At 33.4% G+C, this 22308-nt stretch overlaps 1 protein-coding gene across 3 annotated transcripts in view; it reads left to right on the top strand.

The window, feature by feature from the left end:
* Positions 1–13452, top strand: part of LOC105330885 (kiSS-1 receptor) — a 61155-nt gene extending 47703 nt beyond the window's left edge. For 2 of the 3 annotated variants that reach the window (XM_034452867.2, XM_011432818.4), the window contains 3 exons: positions 7910–8045; positions 8576–8805; positions 11454–13451. In XM_034452867.2, coding sequence (XP_034308758.2) covers positions 7910–8045; positions 8576–8805; positions 11454–11879 — 792 coding nt within the window. In that variant the 3' untranslated portion in view covers positions 11880–13451. Of the gene's footprint in view, positions 1–7909; positions 8046–8575; positions 8806–11453 lie in introns of all 3 variants that reach the window. The other variant, XM_066073387.1, reaches the window with a different exon arrangement.
* The last annotated feature ends 8856 nt before the right edge of the window (positions 13453–22308 follow it).

The following is a 22308-nucleotide window of genomic DNA, read 5'->3' on the forward strand; positions in this document are numbered from 1 at the left end:
CAATAATCAGCACATTTAAGAAATAAACAACGTTATTTAGGGAACATGGCGTAATGCTCTGTTGGCATATTCCATGATGCGCTCTAGCGCATCATGGAAAATATGCCAGCAGAGCAGTTGCTATTCATAACGCCATGCACACTAAATAATCGTTGTTTATTACTTATATTTGCATTTTACCACTCGCAAATACCTTGTATTAGTCTAGACCTTGACATTTAACTATTGCATCAAAAATAAACATTCAGACTGTAATGTATCTTTTTAATTCACATAGATTTGTTAACAGAATCAATGATATGTTATAACAGTAATTCCTTTAAAATGTTATCATAAGACATGCTTTAATATTTTAATAAATTTCTGTTTTTAGCATGATTTACATGTAATTCAAAATGAAATAGAATGACTTAGTCATCATTCACAGTAATTCCAATGTTCACCAATTTGTTATATTAGATTTGTTGACTTACATGGCTAGGCTGCTTTAAACCAGGTACTATATAGTAATTCCAGTTTCATCGCATGCGTCAAGATTAAATATAATGGGGGACTGGTGTTAGACAAAGATGGAATCTCTCTCGCCGAACACCGCAGCAGCTTAAACAATATCAGATTCATCCCAAGCCTTTCTGAGTAACATATTCATTATACCAAACTGTTCAAATCAGATTTGGTTTTTTTTTACTTTTAGAATTCGTGCATTTAACTAAAACAGATAAATGCAGAGGTTGTGTGCAATTAATACAGTAATACAATAGATTATAACAACAGATTGCCTACGTTTGGCGACTGCTTCTACAGGTATTTCATCTGATACCCCATATCACTAAGATTGACTTTATTTAATGAACCGATCAATATTATCTTTGGAACATATAAATATAACATATAAATGAACGTTTTTACAATTAGAGATTTCCATGAATATATTGTTAAAGACAACAAACAATAAAGAATATGCATTTATTTCAGTTAATCATATAAATTTGAACCTGTCAGAAAAATTGAATCGTTGTTTAAGTATTTAAAAATTTCGTAAACGTAATCTCAGTGGGTACGATTCTAAATGTGTACTTTACCATGGAAGCACCGTTTGCAAACAGTTAAAGCTTGAATGATTTTTAAACAATAATCGCTAAGATATAAAAGGGACCAGGGGGAGTTTTTTTATAACTGGTTCATCAAGCAATGCTCGGTATCACTGTTGTTGTAAAACCAATCTGATACAAATCTCTATCTTTGTAATTTAGTCGTACAAATTACTTCTAGCCATTATTCACGTGCGTTAAGGCGGGAGATCTAGTTAAAAGGACCACAGACAATGCTTTGTATCATTAAATATCCCATCGACTGCCAGAGCCATTGGAGACTCAATTAATTACTGAAGTAAGGGCTAGATCCACATCGTCATATAAATAAAATATCAATTGTATCAAAACAATGGGTAAAAACAACAACCGGAAATGACCTATGATTCACAGAAATGTCTCGATTAACAGTTGATTAGTATATGTTTTGATATATCAGCGCTTATTCCCTGTGTAACTTGCATGTTACAAAAATAATCAGTTGTCTCTTCAAGTTTTTATGTTGTAAACCTTTCTTAATCCCTTGTGCAAATGTTTGTAACAATTTCGACTAAATCTCGTTCGAGTTCACGCTACATAAAGTACATGCTTGTGCAAATTTTCGTAACTATTATCAGTTAATTTTGGTTGTAGTAAAACTACCTAATATTGCAACAAAATGTTCGTTTACGTAGTAGTTACCCAAATTAATATGTTGGTTATGTGCAGATGTCAGATGGGCGTGGTCATAATGACACAAAGAAGCGTTGCTCCCGAGTGTCGTTATGACCACGCCCATCGGGTATCTGCACATAATCAACAATATTACATGTATATGTGGTAAGTTACTTGTACCATAGTTTACGATTATTCATTATATCTTATTATTCAATGATATTACAGGTTTACTTTATCGACTTTGAGTTTTAGCAAATGTCATTTTTCTAAATCTACATTAAGACACACAATGAATTTTAAAGGAAAACATAAATGGTTATGTCCTTTTTATTTCAATGTAAAATTTTAAAGCTAGTCTTGTGTAATGTTTGTGCTTTGTTTCTAAATATTAAAATCAAATGAATTACTTTTTAAACATAATAGTCTTCAAATTCATTTGAGTAAACGATAGAAATGAATTTTATTAGAAGAAATATTTATGGACAAATTACAGATGGATTTGGAAAATACCAAGGCATGATGAATATGCATTGCCAATTTATAGTGGTATTGTTTGCAGTGTGGCAACACCAATACTTATTACTTGTAAAGATTTTTTGAAAGGGAAAATCCCAGGTGGTTTGATTTACATAAATCAGTTAGGACCTGTGAACAGTTTGGAGGATTTTGTTTTCTCTCTATTTAAAAGTGTTAGGAGTAGACCTTTGGGATCTTATTTTATTCCTAGGCAGAGTATTGAATGTGCATATTCATGATTCATACAGATTGTAAGTCAATTTATCCATAAAAACGTGTGGCATGCATGCAATCGGGTTATAAGAAAGTGTGCCTCAACTGTGAACTGAAAATGCAAATGTGCTTGATGAACCTTTGGACGACAATTAATATATAACAATAAGAAAACCAATGATTAAGATTAAAATTAAGAAAGAAATTGTTAGAGAATATGTCTGGGAAACATATTGATTTTTTTTATTCCATAGTTTTTGTTTACTATAGTTGAATATATAATTAGATTTTAGAGTTCCTGGTTATTTTATTACATGTAGTTCAAGGATAGTTAGACGAATGTACTACATGTATGAAAGCGCTTGGTAATGGTCTTAAACTTTGATATTTCCATTTTACTTTTTTTAAATAGTTTTTGGTAGTATCAAGTTTACATTTATTGGTATACTCTATCGGCCGTATGTATATGAATAAGTTAGGCATTATTTTTTTATAATATAACTTTCTCTTTTGAGACTCTCATTTATTCATTTTGTTAAATTGCTATAATACTAATCACAGTTACATTAAACACTAAGCAAAATATCTTTTGTTAAGTGTATTGATCGATATTAAAATACAAGAACTAATAGAACAAGAAATATGTTTACAAAAAAAAGATCGATTTTCGCCACTGCTTTCGCCTTCATTTGTCAAAATGTTGAGAATTTTCAACATGGCATCTTCTTCAACCCCGACCAAGATGGAGAGAATAGTGTTTGTGCCAGTGGTTTATGGCGATGAAAAGACATCTACAAGGTGAACACACTGTTAATTGATTATAGAATCGTCAGCCAAGTAACAGCTGTTTGTACGACGACAGTTTCCTTTAATTATTGAATAGCTCTGCAGCGGAATATTGTAAGCCTATGTTAGAGATTAGTCAATTTGCTTGTGAATTCCATCTCTGCGTACCGTCGTTAGGGCCTGCGTATGAGATTTGATTGCCTCCCGTTGTGTTTAAATTTCGATCTATAACAATTTGTTTCTGCAGTATTATATAATGTTTAACAGAGATCAATATTAACTTTGTTCTATAAATCGTTCATTTCCTGTTATACAGATTAGGCATACTATTTGAAGGTTAAGTTAACGAAACTCAAATGATTAGATGCGATCTCGTTGTTAACAACGACTAGGTATACTTTACGGTTTCAAACGGATAAGATACAATCCTGAAAAAATATTTACACTTTATAAAGCCAAATTTCCAAACAAAATTTTATTATAAATGATTCAACTGCAATTGTCAGCCATTGTTTTTCAAAATAGTTCTCCCTTTCTAAATATGCAAGATCAAAGTATTGTAGGAGAACACCTTCCTTTAAACGCGTTATTAAGTAACACCCAAATTTCTGTAATTATGAATCAAATTATCAGGAAAAATCAATTTTAAGACCTCCATGTTTCTGCAATGCATCGTCTGATTTTAAAACCGATTTCACATGTTAAAGTAAACATCAATGTTAAAGTTTTAACGATACGATAAACAACACATAGAAAAGGCTGCTTTTTAACATCATACCTAATTAGATCTAAGATGACCAACTGACCAATCTTATTATCCTATGCCTCAACTTATTAAAAGATAACAAAATTGTAAAACGAGCAATAAATTTTCATAACAATTTAAAGGTTATTGTGACCTTTATATAAGGTTATGAAAATACGAGGATGTCTATTTACTGTAGCAATCATTGGATTGGATTTCTTGAAAATAAATTTTAAGTCACCTCTTTTTGAAAACTACAAGACCACTCATTACCATTTTTGATTTGAAGCATCTCTAGGATAAGAGGAATATAAATTGTAAAATTTATGACTATACCACCAAAGGGGTCTCTTTGGCGGGGTCAAATAAGCTAAATTGGGTCCAAGTTTCAAGAATCTCCTTTTATATTCCCACACATGTGGGCATAAAACTAAACCCATGGTAATGATGTCATTGAAGCCCTCAACAAAATTGTGACATTCATTACACCTTGATAAGGGGTTCAGAACGATATGGTTCCTGGGTTCAGGGGTTTATTGTCCTTGTGTATGGCCAATATGACCACCTATTAAAAATTTATTGAATTTTATAATATTTTCTTCGGTACTTCTATACTTTCACAGTCGTGGGAGATAAACTAAATGTATTAACATTATGTACTTAAATTGAGCTCACAATGAAAAATGAGACCCTCTGACAAGTCAATCTTAGGGCTATGGTACTCAGGTGACCGTTAAGGCCTGCTGGTCTCTTGTTCAAAATTTTTATATATTTCTATGTTAAACTTTGAGCCTCTTTTGGATTCCAGTGTCAGTCCGGGGTCACGGTTTTTACGATTTACAATCTACACTATTTTAAGATGCTTAAATATTTATCTCACAGGTTGTAATGTAGCATTATTATAGTGCTTGAAAAGAATATTTTTGAATATTTCCCTACATATTTTTCTGTTAAATTTTGAACCCTTTTTGGATACTAAATATTAGTCCGGGGTCTTGATTTTAACAGTTTAGAAAGAACACTATCTTAGGATGCTTGCAAAGTAATAACACAAATTGTAGCATTATAGATCTTGAGAAGAAGATGTTTAAACATATTTCTTATATATTTCTATATTTAACTTTGAACCCCTCTTTAGACCCTAGTAATGGTCCACTAGTCACGGTTTAACAAGATAAAATCTTCACTATATATACAAGCTTTTACGTAAATATTGGTATTTCTGATGCAACGTTTATTGAGAAGAAGATTTTGAAACATTTTACCTATATATTTAATGTCTGATTTTTAACCCCTCTTTAGTCCCAATTATTGGTCCTAGGGTCACTGTTATAACAATTTAAAATCTGTACTACTTGAGGGTGTTTGCATAGTAATATCACACATTGAAGCTTTGTAGCTCTTGAAAGAAATTGTTAAACGTATTCCCTATATCCCTAGAATTAGATCGGGGAGGGGGTATCAGTTTTAAAATTTTAGAATCTTCCCTACAACAACAAGATCTAATGTAAATAATGGCATGTTTAGCGGAATAGTTATTGAGATGAAATTTTTTAAAACATTTTAGCTATATATTTCAGTGTTAAACTTTGATCCTTTCTTTTGGCCCTAACATTGGTCTAGGGGTCAAGGTCTTCAGCAATTTGAAATATATACTATTTGAGGGTGTTCGCGTAATAATATCACACATTGTAGTTCTTACGAAAAATATTCTAAACATTTTCCCTATATATTTCTATGTTAAACTTTTGTAAATATTATTCTTGGTGAAGTGGGTCTTGGGAAGATTTTTATACATTTTCTCTTTACATTTCTCTATTAAACTTTGAACCCCTCTTGGAGCCCTAAATATTGGTCCGGCATAAAGGGTACGCAAACACAACAATACATACTAGAACTTTTCAAATGTAACCATTGTTTATGATGTAGAAATGTCAGAAAGTATAAACGTAAACGATTTAAGGTGGAATGGGGCACCTGTCGATATTAATATGGATAAAATGATATAATAATCAAAATAAATTTTTCAACAACAATTTAACAATATTTGACTAAAATATGTTTAAAAAATTTTTGGAAAAGTAAAATCTATATAAGTCCCAGCGGAATTCAACATCTTAGACTCAAAAATATGACAGTCAATAAAAATCTGTGTTAAACAAGATGTAATTATAATCGGGGCGATTATAGAGTCTCCCAAACGAACGAGGCCATCATTGGGAGTTGCGTCAAACTTTAAAGACAAAAAGATTTGATTATTTTTATTTCTGAAGTTTCATGATGTTCCCCAGGACCCAAGGAACAAGAATAAATATATAATATATAAGGGGTGGGGATCTTAACCGTTTTCAATATATTTGGGCACTTCCTGTTTGAGGGGAGTCAGGACCACCTCCGGGGCCAATGACCTACATACCATTTGATGTCCCTTGACACAAGGAACAAGAATATATATGGTTAAGGGGTGGGGATTTCAACCGTTTTCAAGTTATTTGTGCACTTCCTGTTTGAGGGGGTCAGGACCACTCCCGGGGCCCATTACCTACATACCATGTGATTCCCCTTAACACAAGGAACAAGAATATATATGGTTTAGGGGTGGGGATTTCAACCGTTTTCAAATTATTTGTGCACTTCCTGTTTGAGGGGGTCAGGACCACCCCCGGGGCCCATTACCTACATACCATGTGATTCCCCTTAACACAAGGAACAAGAATATAGATGGTTTAGGGGTCAGAATTGTAACAGTTTCTGAGATATATGGTCATTTCCAATTCCTGGGGGTGGGGATGACCCCAGGGGTCAGATCTAATAAACCCTATATATTGCCTGTAACAGTCAATATATGATGCTGAAAACCCTATATTATTACCTTTGCCCATTTTTAAGTTATAACAATTTACGCTTGAGTTTACAATTTTTCCATAAGGTTCAATGTTAGACCCACGACCTTTTGACCCCCCAGAAAACTTCGTTTGGGAGACTTAATTATCGAAACCGGTTTATTATAATTGAAAATGCTAATAAATCATTTTCTAACAAATGAATAGAAAATTCACTATCTTTCAAAGTGTTTCAGGACGAATCCATTGAGCCATGCGACTTCATTTTCTTTTAAAAATGATTGGAAAATCATATTTTGTCATCTCTCCATCTTTTTCAAGCCGCATATTCTATTTACTAAATATGCAATCAACACATTTCAAATTCATGGGAAGAAGATCAAAGAGACGTCAAAATCGTTGAAAAACAGCTTTATATAAGTAGGATTTTGGATCGATTGTGTTGTGTTGAGACCCATATTATGGTAAAACCAAATGGATTTAGAAAATTGTTTTTACTAATTCACATGTCCAAACCAGATAACGATTGTAATTCAAAAATTGCACAAATAATAGATGAAATTTTCACTATTCACGTGCACCCATATTCCCGTCGAATTACTAGTAACATCTTTTGGGCCCATTTTCATAAAGAAAATCCAAGCTTTTAATGTGTTATGAAGAAAGATTTTATTTCACAAAGCTATTAAAAGGATATTTAAGATATATCCCTACCATAACATAAATATTAGAGAAATATATTCTTTGGGAGAATATGTAGAAAGCATGTTTTGAAAAAGAAATGTAGAAGCCTAACAAACAAATTTTAGTTGTTGGCATAACCCTATTCCTTATATGAATAATAGTTTTAAAAGTTTAATTTAGCATTGAAATATTTTAATTTGAAGGAAAGCTTTTTCAAGTAAGTGATGGATTTGATTTGCAAAATTTAAGTACACGTATGTTTATTATGACGTTTGAAAATCAGAATACGCCTTTCACAATTATTTCTATCGCAACCCCTGTGGGTCATACATGTTTTCAATGTGGCTCTTAGATATGTTTCTCTTCCTTACTAGGTTACGGTCCATGCCACCTGCCTGACATTGATGGCTATGACGATAGACAGGTACCAGGCAATCGTGTATCCCATCCAGTCCATGAACTGGAGGAACACCAGGGCATCGACTTTTGTTTGTCTTGGCGTCTGGAGTGGTAAGGGTTTAGTATGACTTTTAATGCTGGGTTAATTTTATCAATTTCATAGAAGGGTCTGCTTCTTTAAGTCAAGGATAAAAACTTTTTTATGCTTTTAAATTTAAACAAAGAATTGCAATGAAAAGACGAAGCGGCCGCCTTATAGTAAACGTAACAGTCTAAAATGTAAAACAAGTTACATTGGCACAATGACTATTGGTGTCAGGATGTAATCACTTATAATCTACAGTAACTGTTCATTTCGTCCTCCATATTTGACATTCTGTATATAAAGAATTCAGTAAATAAAGAAGCGTCTTTTTCCAAAGGCAATGCTAGTTTTCGTTATTTATAAATTGATCGTTTAGAAAAGCAAGCAAACTAATAAAGCTGGTCTGATTTTCATTTCATTCAATATCAAAATGTGAAAATGATCGTGTATATCATTGAAAAGGAATGGTTTTGTCAAACAGTCAATCTTATATACTAACTTAGTTAAAGTAAAAGAAATGGATAACAAAGCATAAAATACTGGTTTTTTTTAACAGTGTCCATTCTGCTGTCTCTGCCGTTTGCAATTTTCCACAAAGAGATGCAGGATCGAGAGAATACTACAATTTGTGGACCCGACTGGCCAAGCCAATCTATCGACAAGGGTGCTACCCTCGCTGTAGTTATGACATCATACGTTATTCCTCTGGCTGCCATCATAGCTTGTTATTCCAGAATATTGCTTCATCTTTGGAGAGGTGGTTCAAATCGCAACAGTAGGCAAACGGTGAGTAATTAAACACCTTGCCTGCACAAGAAAGTCATTTCAATATTCACTTTAAAAAGGCATTAAGCCAGAAAAATTAAAGTTTAAAGTCAAGCCTCTCTCTCTTCGAGACACGTGCAGCCGTAAATAGTTGGTCTACAGAAAATAAATGACTCTATGTTAGCTGTGTCATTGTGGAGACATGCGTGGTCAGTTTTGGTTGACCTTCCATATGATCAGTGCCAACATTATATATTTATGAAAATATAAAGATTTTTTTTTTCCTCGTGAAAAATATTTTCCGAGGGCACCCGGGGGAAAATATGATTTAAAATTAATCATTTAATTGCATCATATACTCATCCTCGGAATGGAATGAAATGAAATTCAAGGGGTTTGGAGATGGTGAAAAATATGACGATGACAGGGAAATGAAGTTTCATTGCCCTGACACTTAATTGTCTAGAACCAATCAGAAGTTGCGTTATATAGAATAATCATATCTTTAGGTGTTATATTATACTTGTAGCATATCGTCAGATACCTAAAATGTAAGATAACTCCAAACAAATAAGATCTGTACCATTTACAAATATTTACATTTCTAGTGTCTTTGTCTGTTATGACGGTAAGAATCGATTTAGTAAATAATGAATAGTACAATTCATTTCATCAATGCCTAGTTTAATATATTGAATCGTACAATTGCTGAAGAAGAAGGAGAAAAGTATTTCCTGCAGGAATTTTATTCAGACAGGTAGTTTTCCTACAGGAAATTAGGATTTCCTATCGGATTTTAAAATCTTATGGGAGTTCGGTAGGGAATTCCAAATATCCTGTAGGAAAATTGTTTTTCCTATGGGAATAATAATTTTCCTGTATTATGAGATGATCAAATAGGGTCGGGCGTGATCGAATCTATCAAAAAGTCTACCGGGCTTTACTGGATTTGATCACACCAGCCATATTAAACACCCCATTATACCCAAAATAATATATAAGTATTAAGGACTCATTCTTTGAATATTATGAGATGATCAAATACGGTCGGGAGTGATCGAATCTATCATAAAAGCCTTTCGAGATTTACTGTATTTGATCACCCCAGGCCGTATTTGATCACCTAGTAATACTCAAGGAATATCTCTTTCAGCATCGGGATAACTATGTCAACACGCTATGGTGGCATATATCTGCCCCTACATTCAAGATAAATGTCAACATGCATTATAATGCATGATAATTATGCAACATGCAGGGTAATTATTTCTACACGCAAGATAATTATGTTGACATGAAAGTTACAGATCGTTTTTAAGAATTCGATTGTTATATGAGTAAAATGACTTACTAATGGCGTACTCTGACATCATAGATGCATGATGCAACATTATTACGACAACATGCGACTTATTTATGGTGATTATGAAGATATGCAACATATTTATGCGACTTATTCATGTCAACATCCTAGTTAATTATGTTAGCATGCAATTTATATATGTTGAGATACGAGTTTATTTTGTCGACATGCGACTTATTTTTGTCAACACTCGAGTTGATTACAGGTATAACACTGTACCGGATAAGTAGTACTTGCCAGTGCACCCGCTTGAGCTACAATTTCGTAAAAATCCATATATACCAAATCATAGACCATTGTCTAGAGAGTATATAATCACTTTTGTTTTTAGTGTGTTTTACCTGACAATAAAATATTTATCTTCAAAATAATATCTTACAGGAAAACAATAATTCCCATAGGAGAAATATCTTTCCTACAAGAAATATTGAAAAATAAGATCTTACAGGAAAACAATAATTCCAATAGGAGAAATATCTTTCCTACAAGAAATATTGAAAATCCTATAGAATTTTCTAAAAATCCCATAATAATTAAATTTCATACAGGAGAAAAGTATTTCCTGCAGGAATTCCTATGAAAATAATTATTTTCCTGTAGCTTAGACGAGTGCAAAATTGCCATATTGGCACTGGCATAATTATCCGGCACAGTGTTTTATGTAAACATGCAAGATATTTATGTCAACATGCAAGTGATATCGCATGTTAACATAATTATCTCGTATGTTGATATATATATCTTGCATGTCAACATAATTAACTCGCATGCTGACATAGATAATTCGCATGTCAACATAAAAATCTCGCATGTTGACAAATTTTTTCCATGTTAACCTAAATAATTTGCGTGTTCATTGGCTTTTTGTTGAAACTAAATGACACATCCAAAATGGCCCAATGAGTACTGTGTACAGGGAAATATTCGCCCCGTTTTATTTTCGCTCCTTTCTCTTTCGTTGTCAGCGGACGAATTTAACCCTGGGCGAATTTCAATGTCTCAGATTATCTCTCTTTCACCCAAACCTTGTTTGGGCGAATTCAAGACGGAGAGAAACCCTTCGCAAATGATGAAGAACATGGGGAAAATAACCCTTTATACAGAATTGTTGTATTGAACATAAACATACGGGGGTTATGATTTGATTAACTGATTTATTCTGAATCTACTTTCATGTGAATCTGGGGTCCAAGTATTTATAATTTGTCTCAAACTTTCAAACATAAAGAGATTCTTTTAATTCGATCAAAAGTATATTCGAGGAAAGCATTGATGTTCTAAAATCAATTGCATTATATCTTCACAGGCTGATGCGAATGGTACAGTTCCCCTTCGAAGTGCAGGACAGCTGCGGAGAAAGAAACGCGTCACAAGAATGGTGGCCATTGTCATTCTGTTGTTCGCTTGGTGTTGGCTTCCAATTCAATTTTTTACCTTATGGTATAAATTTGACCCAAACTTTCCTCAAATCCTCGCTTTACTTAAGTTCAAAATATTTGCTCACACGCTGTCGTACGCCAACTCTTGTGTAAACCCATTCGTGTACGCATTTATGAACGAAGGTGTTCGTAAAGCTTTCAAGAAAAAGTTTCCTTCTGCGAGCATTTTTTGCCACTGTTTCAAAAAACCAAAGATGACAAACCCAGAGACGAGCACAATGATTGACAAGGCAGTAATGACGACACGGGGCGGGGGAGTGGAAAGCATGGCGACCACACATTGTTCTCTGTGATTTACACATGTGTAAATGTGTTATTGTCATTCTAGGAAAAAGAAAGTACAGGTGTTGTCTTCTTGATATGGAATTAAGAAAAGGCGGATTTATTTCAACAATTTCACGATCGGAAGTGTAGGCCACAGTGTCACATGCTTAAAGAACAAACACAGTACTTTCATTGGAAATGACCGTTTTAGTACGACATCCAACATTTATTTTAAACCTTAAAAATTTCTCACGTATTTCATAGTAATGTATATAGAGCTGTCCGGGGAGAGTTGACAACTGTTTATCATAATCTTTACGCCAAGTTAAAACTTGTCTGCGTCTCGTTATTAAATACTTTTCAGATACTGGTTGAATCAGTTAAATGGAATTGATCAATGCATGCCTCTTGTACAGGTAGCAGTAATGGTAGTTTTTGTCTTAATCAAGAATGAGTGGATTTCATTAATTTGGAGACGCACGTTCAAATATTATTTTTAGAAGCTGCTTTACTAGTATCAGATTTTTAGATTTTTAAAACGATTGCATGCGCGCCAGCTCTTATTGGGAAAGCATTTGAAAATGAAAAGCCTTATATGCATTTTTTTTCACCAGAAATCGATATTCATGCGTCAAAGGAAGTTTGATTAGTTGGTTGTACTTATACACAGTGATGCTAATCTGTAGTAGGATTCTTCAGAGCAATCATAGTGTTCTTGATTGCAGATTTGAAGAAAATAATGACGTAAGAAGAACGGTATATTCACAAGCTGTTATCTACAATCATCAGTCCAATTAACTGTGTTTCTGTTAAATCATTAAACAAAATATTTTCTTGTAATTATACTATTTTCTCGGCAACATATTGATTAAAAGTAAATTATCTATTTTCATTTACATGGAACTCAATGATATAAATAAATTATACCTTGCAAAATATTTACAACATTTATTTCATGCTTTTTCTTATGAATCCACGGCATTTTTATTCAATTTATTTGCATCTCTCTCTCTCTCTCTCTCTCTCTCTCTCTCTCTCTCTCTCTCTCTCTCTCTCTCTCTCTCTCTCTCTCTCTCTCTCTCTCTCTCTCTGAGACTCAATTGATCAAACAATTCATCACCGGGTCCCAACTGTTGTGTTGTTTGTTTGATAGAGTTCGCAATAAGATTGAGAAAGATGAGAAATTCATAGAGAATCATTTTTCAATAAAAATTGGTATTTCTTTTATCAATCTTTCCTTAGGTAGGTAGTGTTACATAGTCATAACACGTATAAGTTTAACTTCATTTACTTGATAAACTTAAGGGTTTTTTCATGGGAAAATGCCATAGAAAATAATTGTATATTATGATATTGTTATGTTTCATTGAAAAATGTCCGAATTTACAATGTAATTATTATATGTGTATTCATAAAAATATGTATATATATATTTCAGATGTATAGCTACTATAAAAAGTATAAAGATACACTATATCTGATTAATATATTTATTGTCCGATGTATTGTAACTGTGTTCATTATTTAATTTTTTGGGCTTATAAAACTATTGTTATTTACATCAATGAGTCATTGAATATTGCACCAATTCCATTAATGAAATAAACAGATGTTTAAATATATATTTTAGCTCTAATTAGTTTATGTTTTTGTCAAATTTAACCAGATTTGGTTACTGACCGCATATTTAGAAAGACCATAAAACCCTTTATAAAAATTGTTAATTCCAGGACCCCAGGGTTGAGCTGTACACAGTATATAAATTATATTAGGATATGATCACTCTCTCACACACTTACTTTTTTTATCCCATATTGTTATACTCATACGTATTGTTAATGTATATTACATTTATACATTTTTTTCATTATTTCTCCTCACACTAAATAGAAACCGACTGCATAAAAAAATATTTATATTTTGAAAGACTATAAAGATATCAACTTGTAAAGCTGAAAACCGACTCACAAACAGGTATATAAACCATTTAATTTTGTTATGGCCGGTAGCACACCTGAAACACAGGCACCTGACGTTGTATATTTCTCTGGTGATAAAAATTTACAATTTACCTAATTTAATATAAAAGGTACACATCTCCGCCATCTTAAATTTGTTGAAAACTGTCCTATTTTACGCCTGAAACTCAATTATAAAACTATATTCGATCCTTCCAGTCTTTGGGTCGGACATTCAACATTATATAGATAGGGTAACTGTTGAAATTGATACCCCGATAAAATCAATGTCAACCGACGCGAAGCGAAGTGAGGGGTTTCAATTTCAACTGTTAGCCTCCTAAACACGCGCAATTTATTTTATTATACTGAATGTCTTAATTTTAAAGAAAACTTTACTGCCTTTATATAGATATGACGTGAATTCTACGACGAACCGTATGCGCATATTTTACGCTCATGTAACAATTCGTTGTTACCCGTTGCCAAGTGTGTTGCTAACTCCGAGGTAATAGAACGAATAATGGACTGCGTCTTTCAGTATTTAAGGAAGGAGTCGTTTGTCAAACGTAAACTTGATTAATTGTTCATTAAATCAAGATGAAAGGAAATTAAAATAGTATATTTTTCTTTCTTTTTTACTATCATACAACTTGGCATAGAAAAAGTAATCAATGTTTAGAATCTAAAAAGGACTACATTTTTGGCGTAATATTGGCGTAGGAAAATATCACATATTTCGCAAATCAGAGTTGCTGCAGATAAACGAGTCTGTTTTATCATTTTAAAAACAGTAACATTAATGTTAGATTTTTTTTTTACTAAAATGTGAAGTAATGATATGATACTTGGGTTTCAGAATATGTTTTTAAAATATGATTTGCCAATCAAATTACATTTTTATAAGCTTTTTAAAGCGCCCATTCTATACATTGAATCAGTTTTGCTCTTATTAAATGGTCAATATATTAGCTTTTCTGTCAATTCATATCTTTCTATAAAGTTTTCATAAATACATAAAAACCAGAAATATTTTATTATTGGAAGCTTAAAAAAATAATCAAAATTTCTTCAAAATGTAAGAAAATTTGAGGAAATTTGAGCTAAGCAATATCAATTTTAGTATAAATACTTTTTTCCAATTTAGTAGTATAAAGACATTCTGATATTCTATCATTTCGTTGAAGAATATAATCTTCAAATCTTTAACAAATGTCCAAAGAACTACACAGAGCTACACTTAATATTTTAATAATTCTTTACGTTGAGGAAAATGTTCTACAACCCTTGGCTAGCGAAGATGTTCCTTAACATGAAAGTATAATAATATAGTATAAACTGTGTGTAATAGAAATTATATTTGAATGCTTTTATTATCTCCTTATTATTTTAACTTGATCAAAATCGGCGCTTTTTTAAGCGTACCAGTGAAAGGATTACCCAAGGTATGACGCAATACTGTAAACTCCCGTCCTCCCTTCCGCAATTTATCGCATATCTAAAGCATTAATTGCAAATTGCCAAATTCAGAGGGGATTTGATTGTAAGCTTTAAAGTTTGAGGACCGATTGGAAGACGGAGATGATCGGAAAATAATTTTACAGGTGTAACGTGAAATCTGTCGCTTCATATAACATGGAAAGCCAACGGGTTCAATATTCTATATAGTTTTGTATTTGTGTTTTCTTAGAGTGTTTTTCGTTAAATGTAAGTAGAGAAATTGAAATGGTTAACTAAAGTCTCATATTTTTTATACCATTTGTAAATCGTCATTTGTAATGTTGTATTCATTATTTATTTGTTTTTCCCAAGATTTGTAAGGAAATGTACCATATGACGACAGAGACGCGCGTTACGTCTCGTTTTATGGGAAAAGGACTTTAGAACCAACTTCTCAAGGTTTCCCACATCGACATGTTCATGTATTGTAACTGCGATAATTAATTCCCAGATGTAAATCCATGATAAAGATCTCCCTTTTCAATTGTTTGAATCGTAACGGAAATCTGTGGGGAAGAAAAGAGAAACAATGTTTTGTCAGTATCATAACACAGTTTTCCCTATCGCAACGAATATAAACACATTTTTGGGCCCGTAATTTTTTTTATCCTTCCCTCTTTTAAGAAATTATTAAATAATGCATTTATTGGATGTAATTATTATAATTCTACACGTTGGAGGGGGGTGGGGTATATGAATCACCTTGTCTGTCCGTCTGTCTGTCTATGCAATCGTGTCCGGTCCATGTCTTACTTATGTATATGGAGACACAATGGACGTTTCTACTTCACATAAAGATTGCTTATGACCTTGAGGGTGTGTCAGCAACTTGACTAAGGTTCGGTTGTGAAAGTTTAAGGTCATTGTAAATAAAAGCATAGTTCTTGTCTAGGCCTTGACAGAAAGATTACTTGCGAACTTTTAATATGTCCTGATCGTGAGCTTTAGTTATTTTGCAAGTTCAGATCACTGTAAGAAAAATGGTGAATCCATCACCCTCCAAAAGAACAATACCGGAGTTATTATATTTTCTTTGCGGGGGTATCATTTGTAAGCATCAGCTTGCTCACAGTGCCTCTAGATACATGTATTTTATCTTGGATACCAAAATTTTAGGCGGTAGTACTGTCCCTGAACTTAACTATCCTCTATTATAGTATGTCATGTTTATAAACAATATACAAATAATTGTACAGAAAAACTCTGTCATCGAAAAATACATTTATATAGAAGAGTTACATAAAATACTCGATAGTCTTGTTTTTTTTAAATTTTGCACTAAAATTCGTTGCTCTCCTATAGAGACGGACACATGATTAAATATACATCAAATGGAAAGATTACGTAACCTTAGCGACAAAGCACTGTAATAGGTGAACCACATTACCTACATGTACTCAGTGTACCGCATTATTAAATACTAGTATCATGCAGAAATACCTATCCAGTACAATGATGTCCATAATAGTTATATTATATAATTACCCGATTAGACAGTCATATTTTTTAAAAAAAATTGTAAATGTGGCACATTAAATTAGCTAAACGCAGACAACCCGATTTCCTAACCTAAAGATCTTTGCCTTATCATCCAAGGCAGACAATCAGTTGACGGTAAAGACTCATTGCCGAGGGACATTTCTTTAGAATCTGAATGACATGTGATTTTCTTACAAACTGTGAAAACTACAAAAATAATTGTTTTATATAAGTAGTTTCGCACCATTCTGTCCTAATAGTATGCACAGTACAATACAGTAGCAACTTGACCAATGCCATAACAATAACTGACTCATTGAGTAGTGTATAGAGTGCATATACATAATTATTTGTAGAATATTTATCAATTTATTTTAAAAATAAATATATGGATAAATGACAGTTTGTTTGCAAAAAATTCACTTATAAATGGTCCCCGAGTATTTTTAAATGACACTAGAAAAAGTACAAAGTTTTCTATGGTCTTTTAGTATGATGTTGTTGATAGGAAGAGATGATGTACATGTAAGACAGCACACATTTAAACTGTGTCGAATTTGGTATAAATAATGAAATATACTGGTCCAGTATCAGTATCGGTAAGGTCTTCATTACTGGTGTATTATTCGTAGTTATCATGGTACATTTTGGCAGGTTTTGAGTGATGATTACATTGTGTGTTGTAATATGTTTTGGTGAGATGAACGCAAAATTTAATATCATTGCAAAATGTTATGAATATGTACCGGGGTTGTATTCTTTTTTTATTATTGACAAGGACAGTAAAAGAGGATACAAGCTTACAATGTAACAGATTGTCCCTTAAAGTATAAGAAAATAATGTAGGCCTCAGTCGCATATACTTACACATATAACTTATGAACCTGTACTCTACTTGTAAAAGGAAGTCAAAGTCAGTGAAAATGAGTTGAAAGAAATGGGGGGAGGGGGTGGGCTGGTGTATTCTTATTTCTTGGAATCTAAAGCACATACATTTACAATAATACAATTTCAAAACGGAATTGTTAGATCTATGATTGTCGTCTTTCTTTTCCGGTTCCGGTTCATTCATTCTTTTTCGGTTCGTCTTGGTTGATTTAATTATGTTAAATGTTATTAAAGTTCAAGTCATGAAGACAGGATAAGCCTTTCTTATCAAACTGAACGAAACTGAATGATGGACAATGTTTGGGATGACAAAATTGCAGAGCTACGATCGATTGCACGAACAAATTGCCTTTAAACATACATATAAAATATGAATTTTAAAATGTACGTGAAAATCCAAAAAAAAATCACAAACTACGTATGATAGCATTCCATACCCATCAATCAAAACCAATCTCAAGTTATGCCATAAAACACAATATATTTTAATTTTCTGTATAAAATATTCATTTAATATTGTACCATTCCGTGTAATTCAATCAAAATTATTTCAGGGAATTGTAATAAAAGGTTTACAAAATTCATATGAATATCTTGAATACAGGTCAAGGTACACTTCACTGTATCTACCATAAAGGTAAAACCATAAAGGTAAAAGTTGTGGGGTTGGGGAATTGGCGGGGTTTTCGTTATTCATTGTGAATTGGTAAATCATGCATATTGATGAATTCATCCGTAAGTTACTATTGGTCAGCTTTAATCTAGTAGTAAACAATAAACCCAAAGTCAACATACACCCGTACACAACATCCTCACGTGACTAACCAAAACTCATTCATACATTCACTCATTCACCTCTCACACACGCTCCATTGGCAATGCGCGCCTAATGTAAATATGCAAAGTATCAACTTTTTAATAACAACTGCGACACGTAGACAAGCGTATCACCCAATTTTATGGAGCTGAAACAGGCAACAGTGTTCCAAAGATATGTCGAAAGAGTGTGAAGTAGACCGAATAACCCCCTATAGAAATAATGCAGTACTCAAACATAGTGGTTATAACGCCTCACATTTCTAATAATAATTAGCATATGTATGGGTAAAATTGGTTTAATTGTTGATGCAAATGTCTGTCTTGCATCTTCTACGGCAAAGTAATTCAGTCGTTTCACATATTTGTTGTCAGTGTGTGAAGTGGATCGAGGAAACCCGTATAGGAACGTAACAGTTGTTTACTAATTTACTAAATCAATGATAATGATAGTGCTCAAAATATTACATAGATCTTTATCTATTGCTATTTAGAATAATTTATCTTGATTACTAGCTAGGAAAAAATAAAGGAGAAGATAGACTTATTGTACCATGAAACTGTATGCTGCACCATAAAAACGCTCGTATTTAAGTACCAAAACTCACTCTCTCTCTCTCTCTCTCTCTCTCTCTCTCTCTCTCTCTCTCTCTCTCTCTCTCTCTCTCTCTCTCTCTCCAGGTCTTTCTCTCATTGCATACTCATTTATCCGTATATTCTAGTCAGAAAATTTCGTCATTTCGAAAAATATATGTTTATCTATTATAATACAGACAGATTCAATATATTAACACCAGGCGATTTCTATTTATTAGAAAAAGTAAACACTTTAATTTTATTTTCAATCAGTTTGATAGTATTTTTTTTTAACTTCTTCTTTGAGTTCATTTTCATTTATTATACATAACAAAATATGAGATAAGGGAAAGCAGAAAATATTTAATGATACAGTGGAAAACTTAAAATTCAAATCACGTTTAGCAACATAATAGGATTCACACTGATTTTGCATACTCCCTTCGCCGATGTGGACTGATGCCGTGCAAATGCAAGGTACCAACCGCACTTGTGATATGCGCGCGGCAACCGACTACACGTGATCCAGCCTTGCATTTACAGTACCAGGATACAATAGCTCCTTTACAGTGGCGTATCCAACACAAATATTTATGGCTGAAAAGTGGCGACTTCGAATCTTTGCACAGACGATATTTGGCACATCCTCTGCAATGAGAATGTCGTAAGCGCCATCTTCCTGTAATTGTTCGTGCGAGTACGCCTTAGGCATTTTCATCTGGTAAGTTCCTAATGAAATGTTGCAAATTTCTTCTTCAATAAGAATAGGAAAGTCCGTGGATAAACCAGCAGCATCCATCTCCTTCCACATAGAAGATCTTTGTCCCATCTTTCATTCTCCACATATTCCCGTAGCTCATTTCCGTTTGTGAAAGATACAAATTTTTGGATGCGATCGCCTGGTCATCTTCAGCTGCTCCAAAGCTTAGTGGAGGGCAGTATTTGTTAGAAATATCGGCACCGACGAGTACATAATCCCCTATGAATGAAATTAAATGGAATGTGTGTATTAGACACTGTCCCGACTGCACCATCCAACGCACCTTTTTAAAAAAGATATAATAAAGATACTTATTATTCATAATACAAATGCAGTATTTATATAACAGGAAATACAACACACATAACTCAATGATGGATTTCGAAAAAACAACTTTCACATGCTTATGTTTTGAATCAATTAAAATAACTACCTTCAAGTTGGTAATCAGTCTGAAACTGTTCGATTCCTCGGTTGTGTGTTGCACTGTACCTCTAAGGAAACATTGCATCTCCATCCGAATGCCAATATCGGATAAAACATCAGCACTGACCCTAAAGCCACGATCAACAATGTATTTTCTTAATCATTTGGTTTAAGATACCTGCGTCGTTGGTTTTGGAGCTGGACAGATATGGAACCAGGACGAACACAGTATATCAATTTGTCGTGACAACCATCATAGATTTTACAAGCTGTCTGTACTTATGTATGTAGGCTAAAGAAACGTCTGGAAAAGCTGAAATCGGTGGACCTCTGGATGTATATATTTATAATTATATAATATTTTTTTAATATATATTATATGTAAGTCCCGTCTAACACAAGCAACGATAGGATAGACTCCGCCAGACCGGGCAGCCTCTGTGCTCACGGCCTTGTATGCTTGGCTATGACATCGTCGCGAGAAATATGTCCGTAACCCAAATTGTGTGGTACAAAGTCCTTCATTAGGGAGCGTCTGGCTGAAGAAACGGCTCTACGTACCTAAAAAAAAAAAAAAGAAAAGTAGTGCACATATCAAAAGTTGTCTTTTTCATTTGGTGAATAGATAAATTATACATCTCAATTTCATTAGCAAAATCGCAACACTAGTGCGGATGCTTCTATATTTTTAAGTTTTAATTTTACCAACAGTAGCCATAAGATCATTAAACTGGGTCTGCGTCAATCTTGTAAGATAATAATAATCTTCAGACGTAAGTGGGACCTCATTGTCAAAATCCAGACGAATTGAGTTATTTCTTTTTTCATAAGTCTGTTCAGAGACTGTCGAGAATGGCTAATGCATTCAACACTGAAAGTGGTTGAGTGTCTAATTCTGTCCGACACGCCGTGATTTAACGCCTCTGAAGTCATATGTCCGCCATGAATATGTATTGGACAACATCTTGAACCTTCTTTCGTGAACACACCAAGTTGTACAAACACCTCAAGCCGTGACTGTTCAGGAATGACAAGAAGTTTGCGAGATTTCTTTTCATAAACTGCGCAAGCGTCAGCCGATATCCAGTAGACGGGATAGGAAGTGTCGTACGTATTTACGGTGGGGCAATATTTTCTTTGTCAACTTTAGGATGGAGTCCCGGGGCTTGAGATTCTTGTTTCATGGAATAGTAAAAGAGTTGCTTGCATTTATTACACACTATGTCACTTTCACTCAAATCAGTCATAAATCGTTTGGACAGAAACTTCCGAAGAGCCTTATTTTCAGAAAGCGGTCTTCGTTCACTATAGTCTTGATGCGTTCAAAATAGTTACACACGAGTATTGTCTAAGTTTGTATGACATGCTTCAGAATCTTCAATAAAAATGCATATTTTTAAGAGAAATATTTAGACTGCTAATGTTCTACCTAAAACGTAGATGTATTGTAGAAACGCATAAAACGAATGAACTAAATATGTATCAATTATTATATTTATTCAAGGAATTAGATAAGGAATCATTCTTTGAGTATTCCATTTTTTTGTATGGAGTAATCAAATAAGGTCTTGGTGATCAATCGTTCGGCTTTATGATAAATTAAATCACACCTAAACGCATTTGATATCCTCATTCGTATTTTTAGTCCCCTACCGGTTTTCACCGGAGGGGACTATAGCTTTCCTCTGCGTCCGTCAGTCTGTCCGTCCGTCCGTCCGTCCGTCTGTCTGTCCCACTTCAGTTTTCCACAATTTTTTTCTTTATGCGTTTAAAGAATAATATGAAATTTGCTGAACAGCTTCAAAATGTCAAACTACAGATCAAGTTTACATTTTTGTAGCGTCTGGTTGACATATTTTCGAGAAATTGAATTCTTTATACTCCAATTTTTTAATGTTCGGGTTCGATATTCTGCATAACAGTGCATTGTATTCACAATTTCCACAAACCGGTAGGGGACGTGTATTGCTTATGCAATACTCTCAGAATGCTTGTTATCATTCGTATTTTTATCGCTATATAATGTAGATATTCATAAGATATTACCATAATACA

The sequence above is a fragment of the Magallana gigas genome, chromosome 10 (genome assembly GCF_963853765.1).
Source record: "Magallana gigas chromosome 10, xbMagGiga1.1, whole genome shotgun sequence".
NCBI classification, from domain to species: domain Eukaryota; kingdom Metazoa; phylum Mollusca; class Bivalvia; order Ostreida; family Ostreidae; genus Magallana; species Magallana gigas.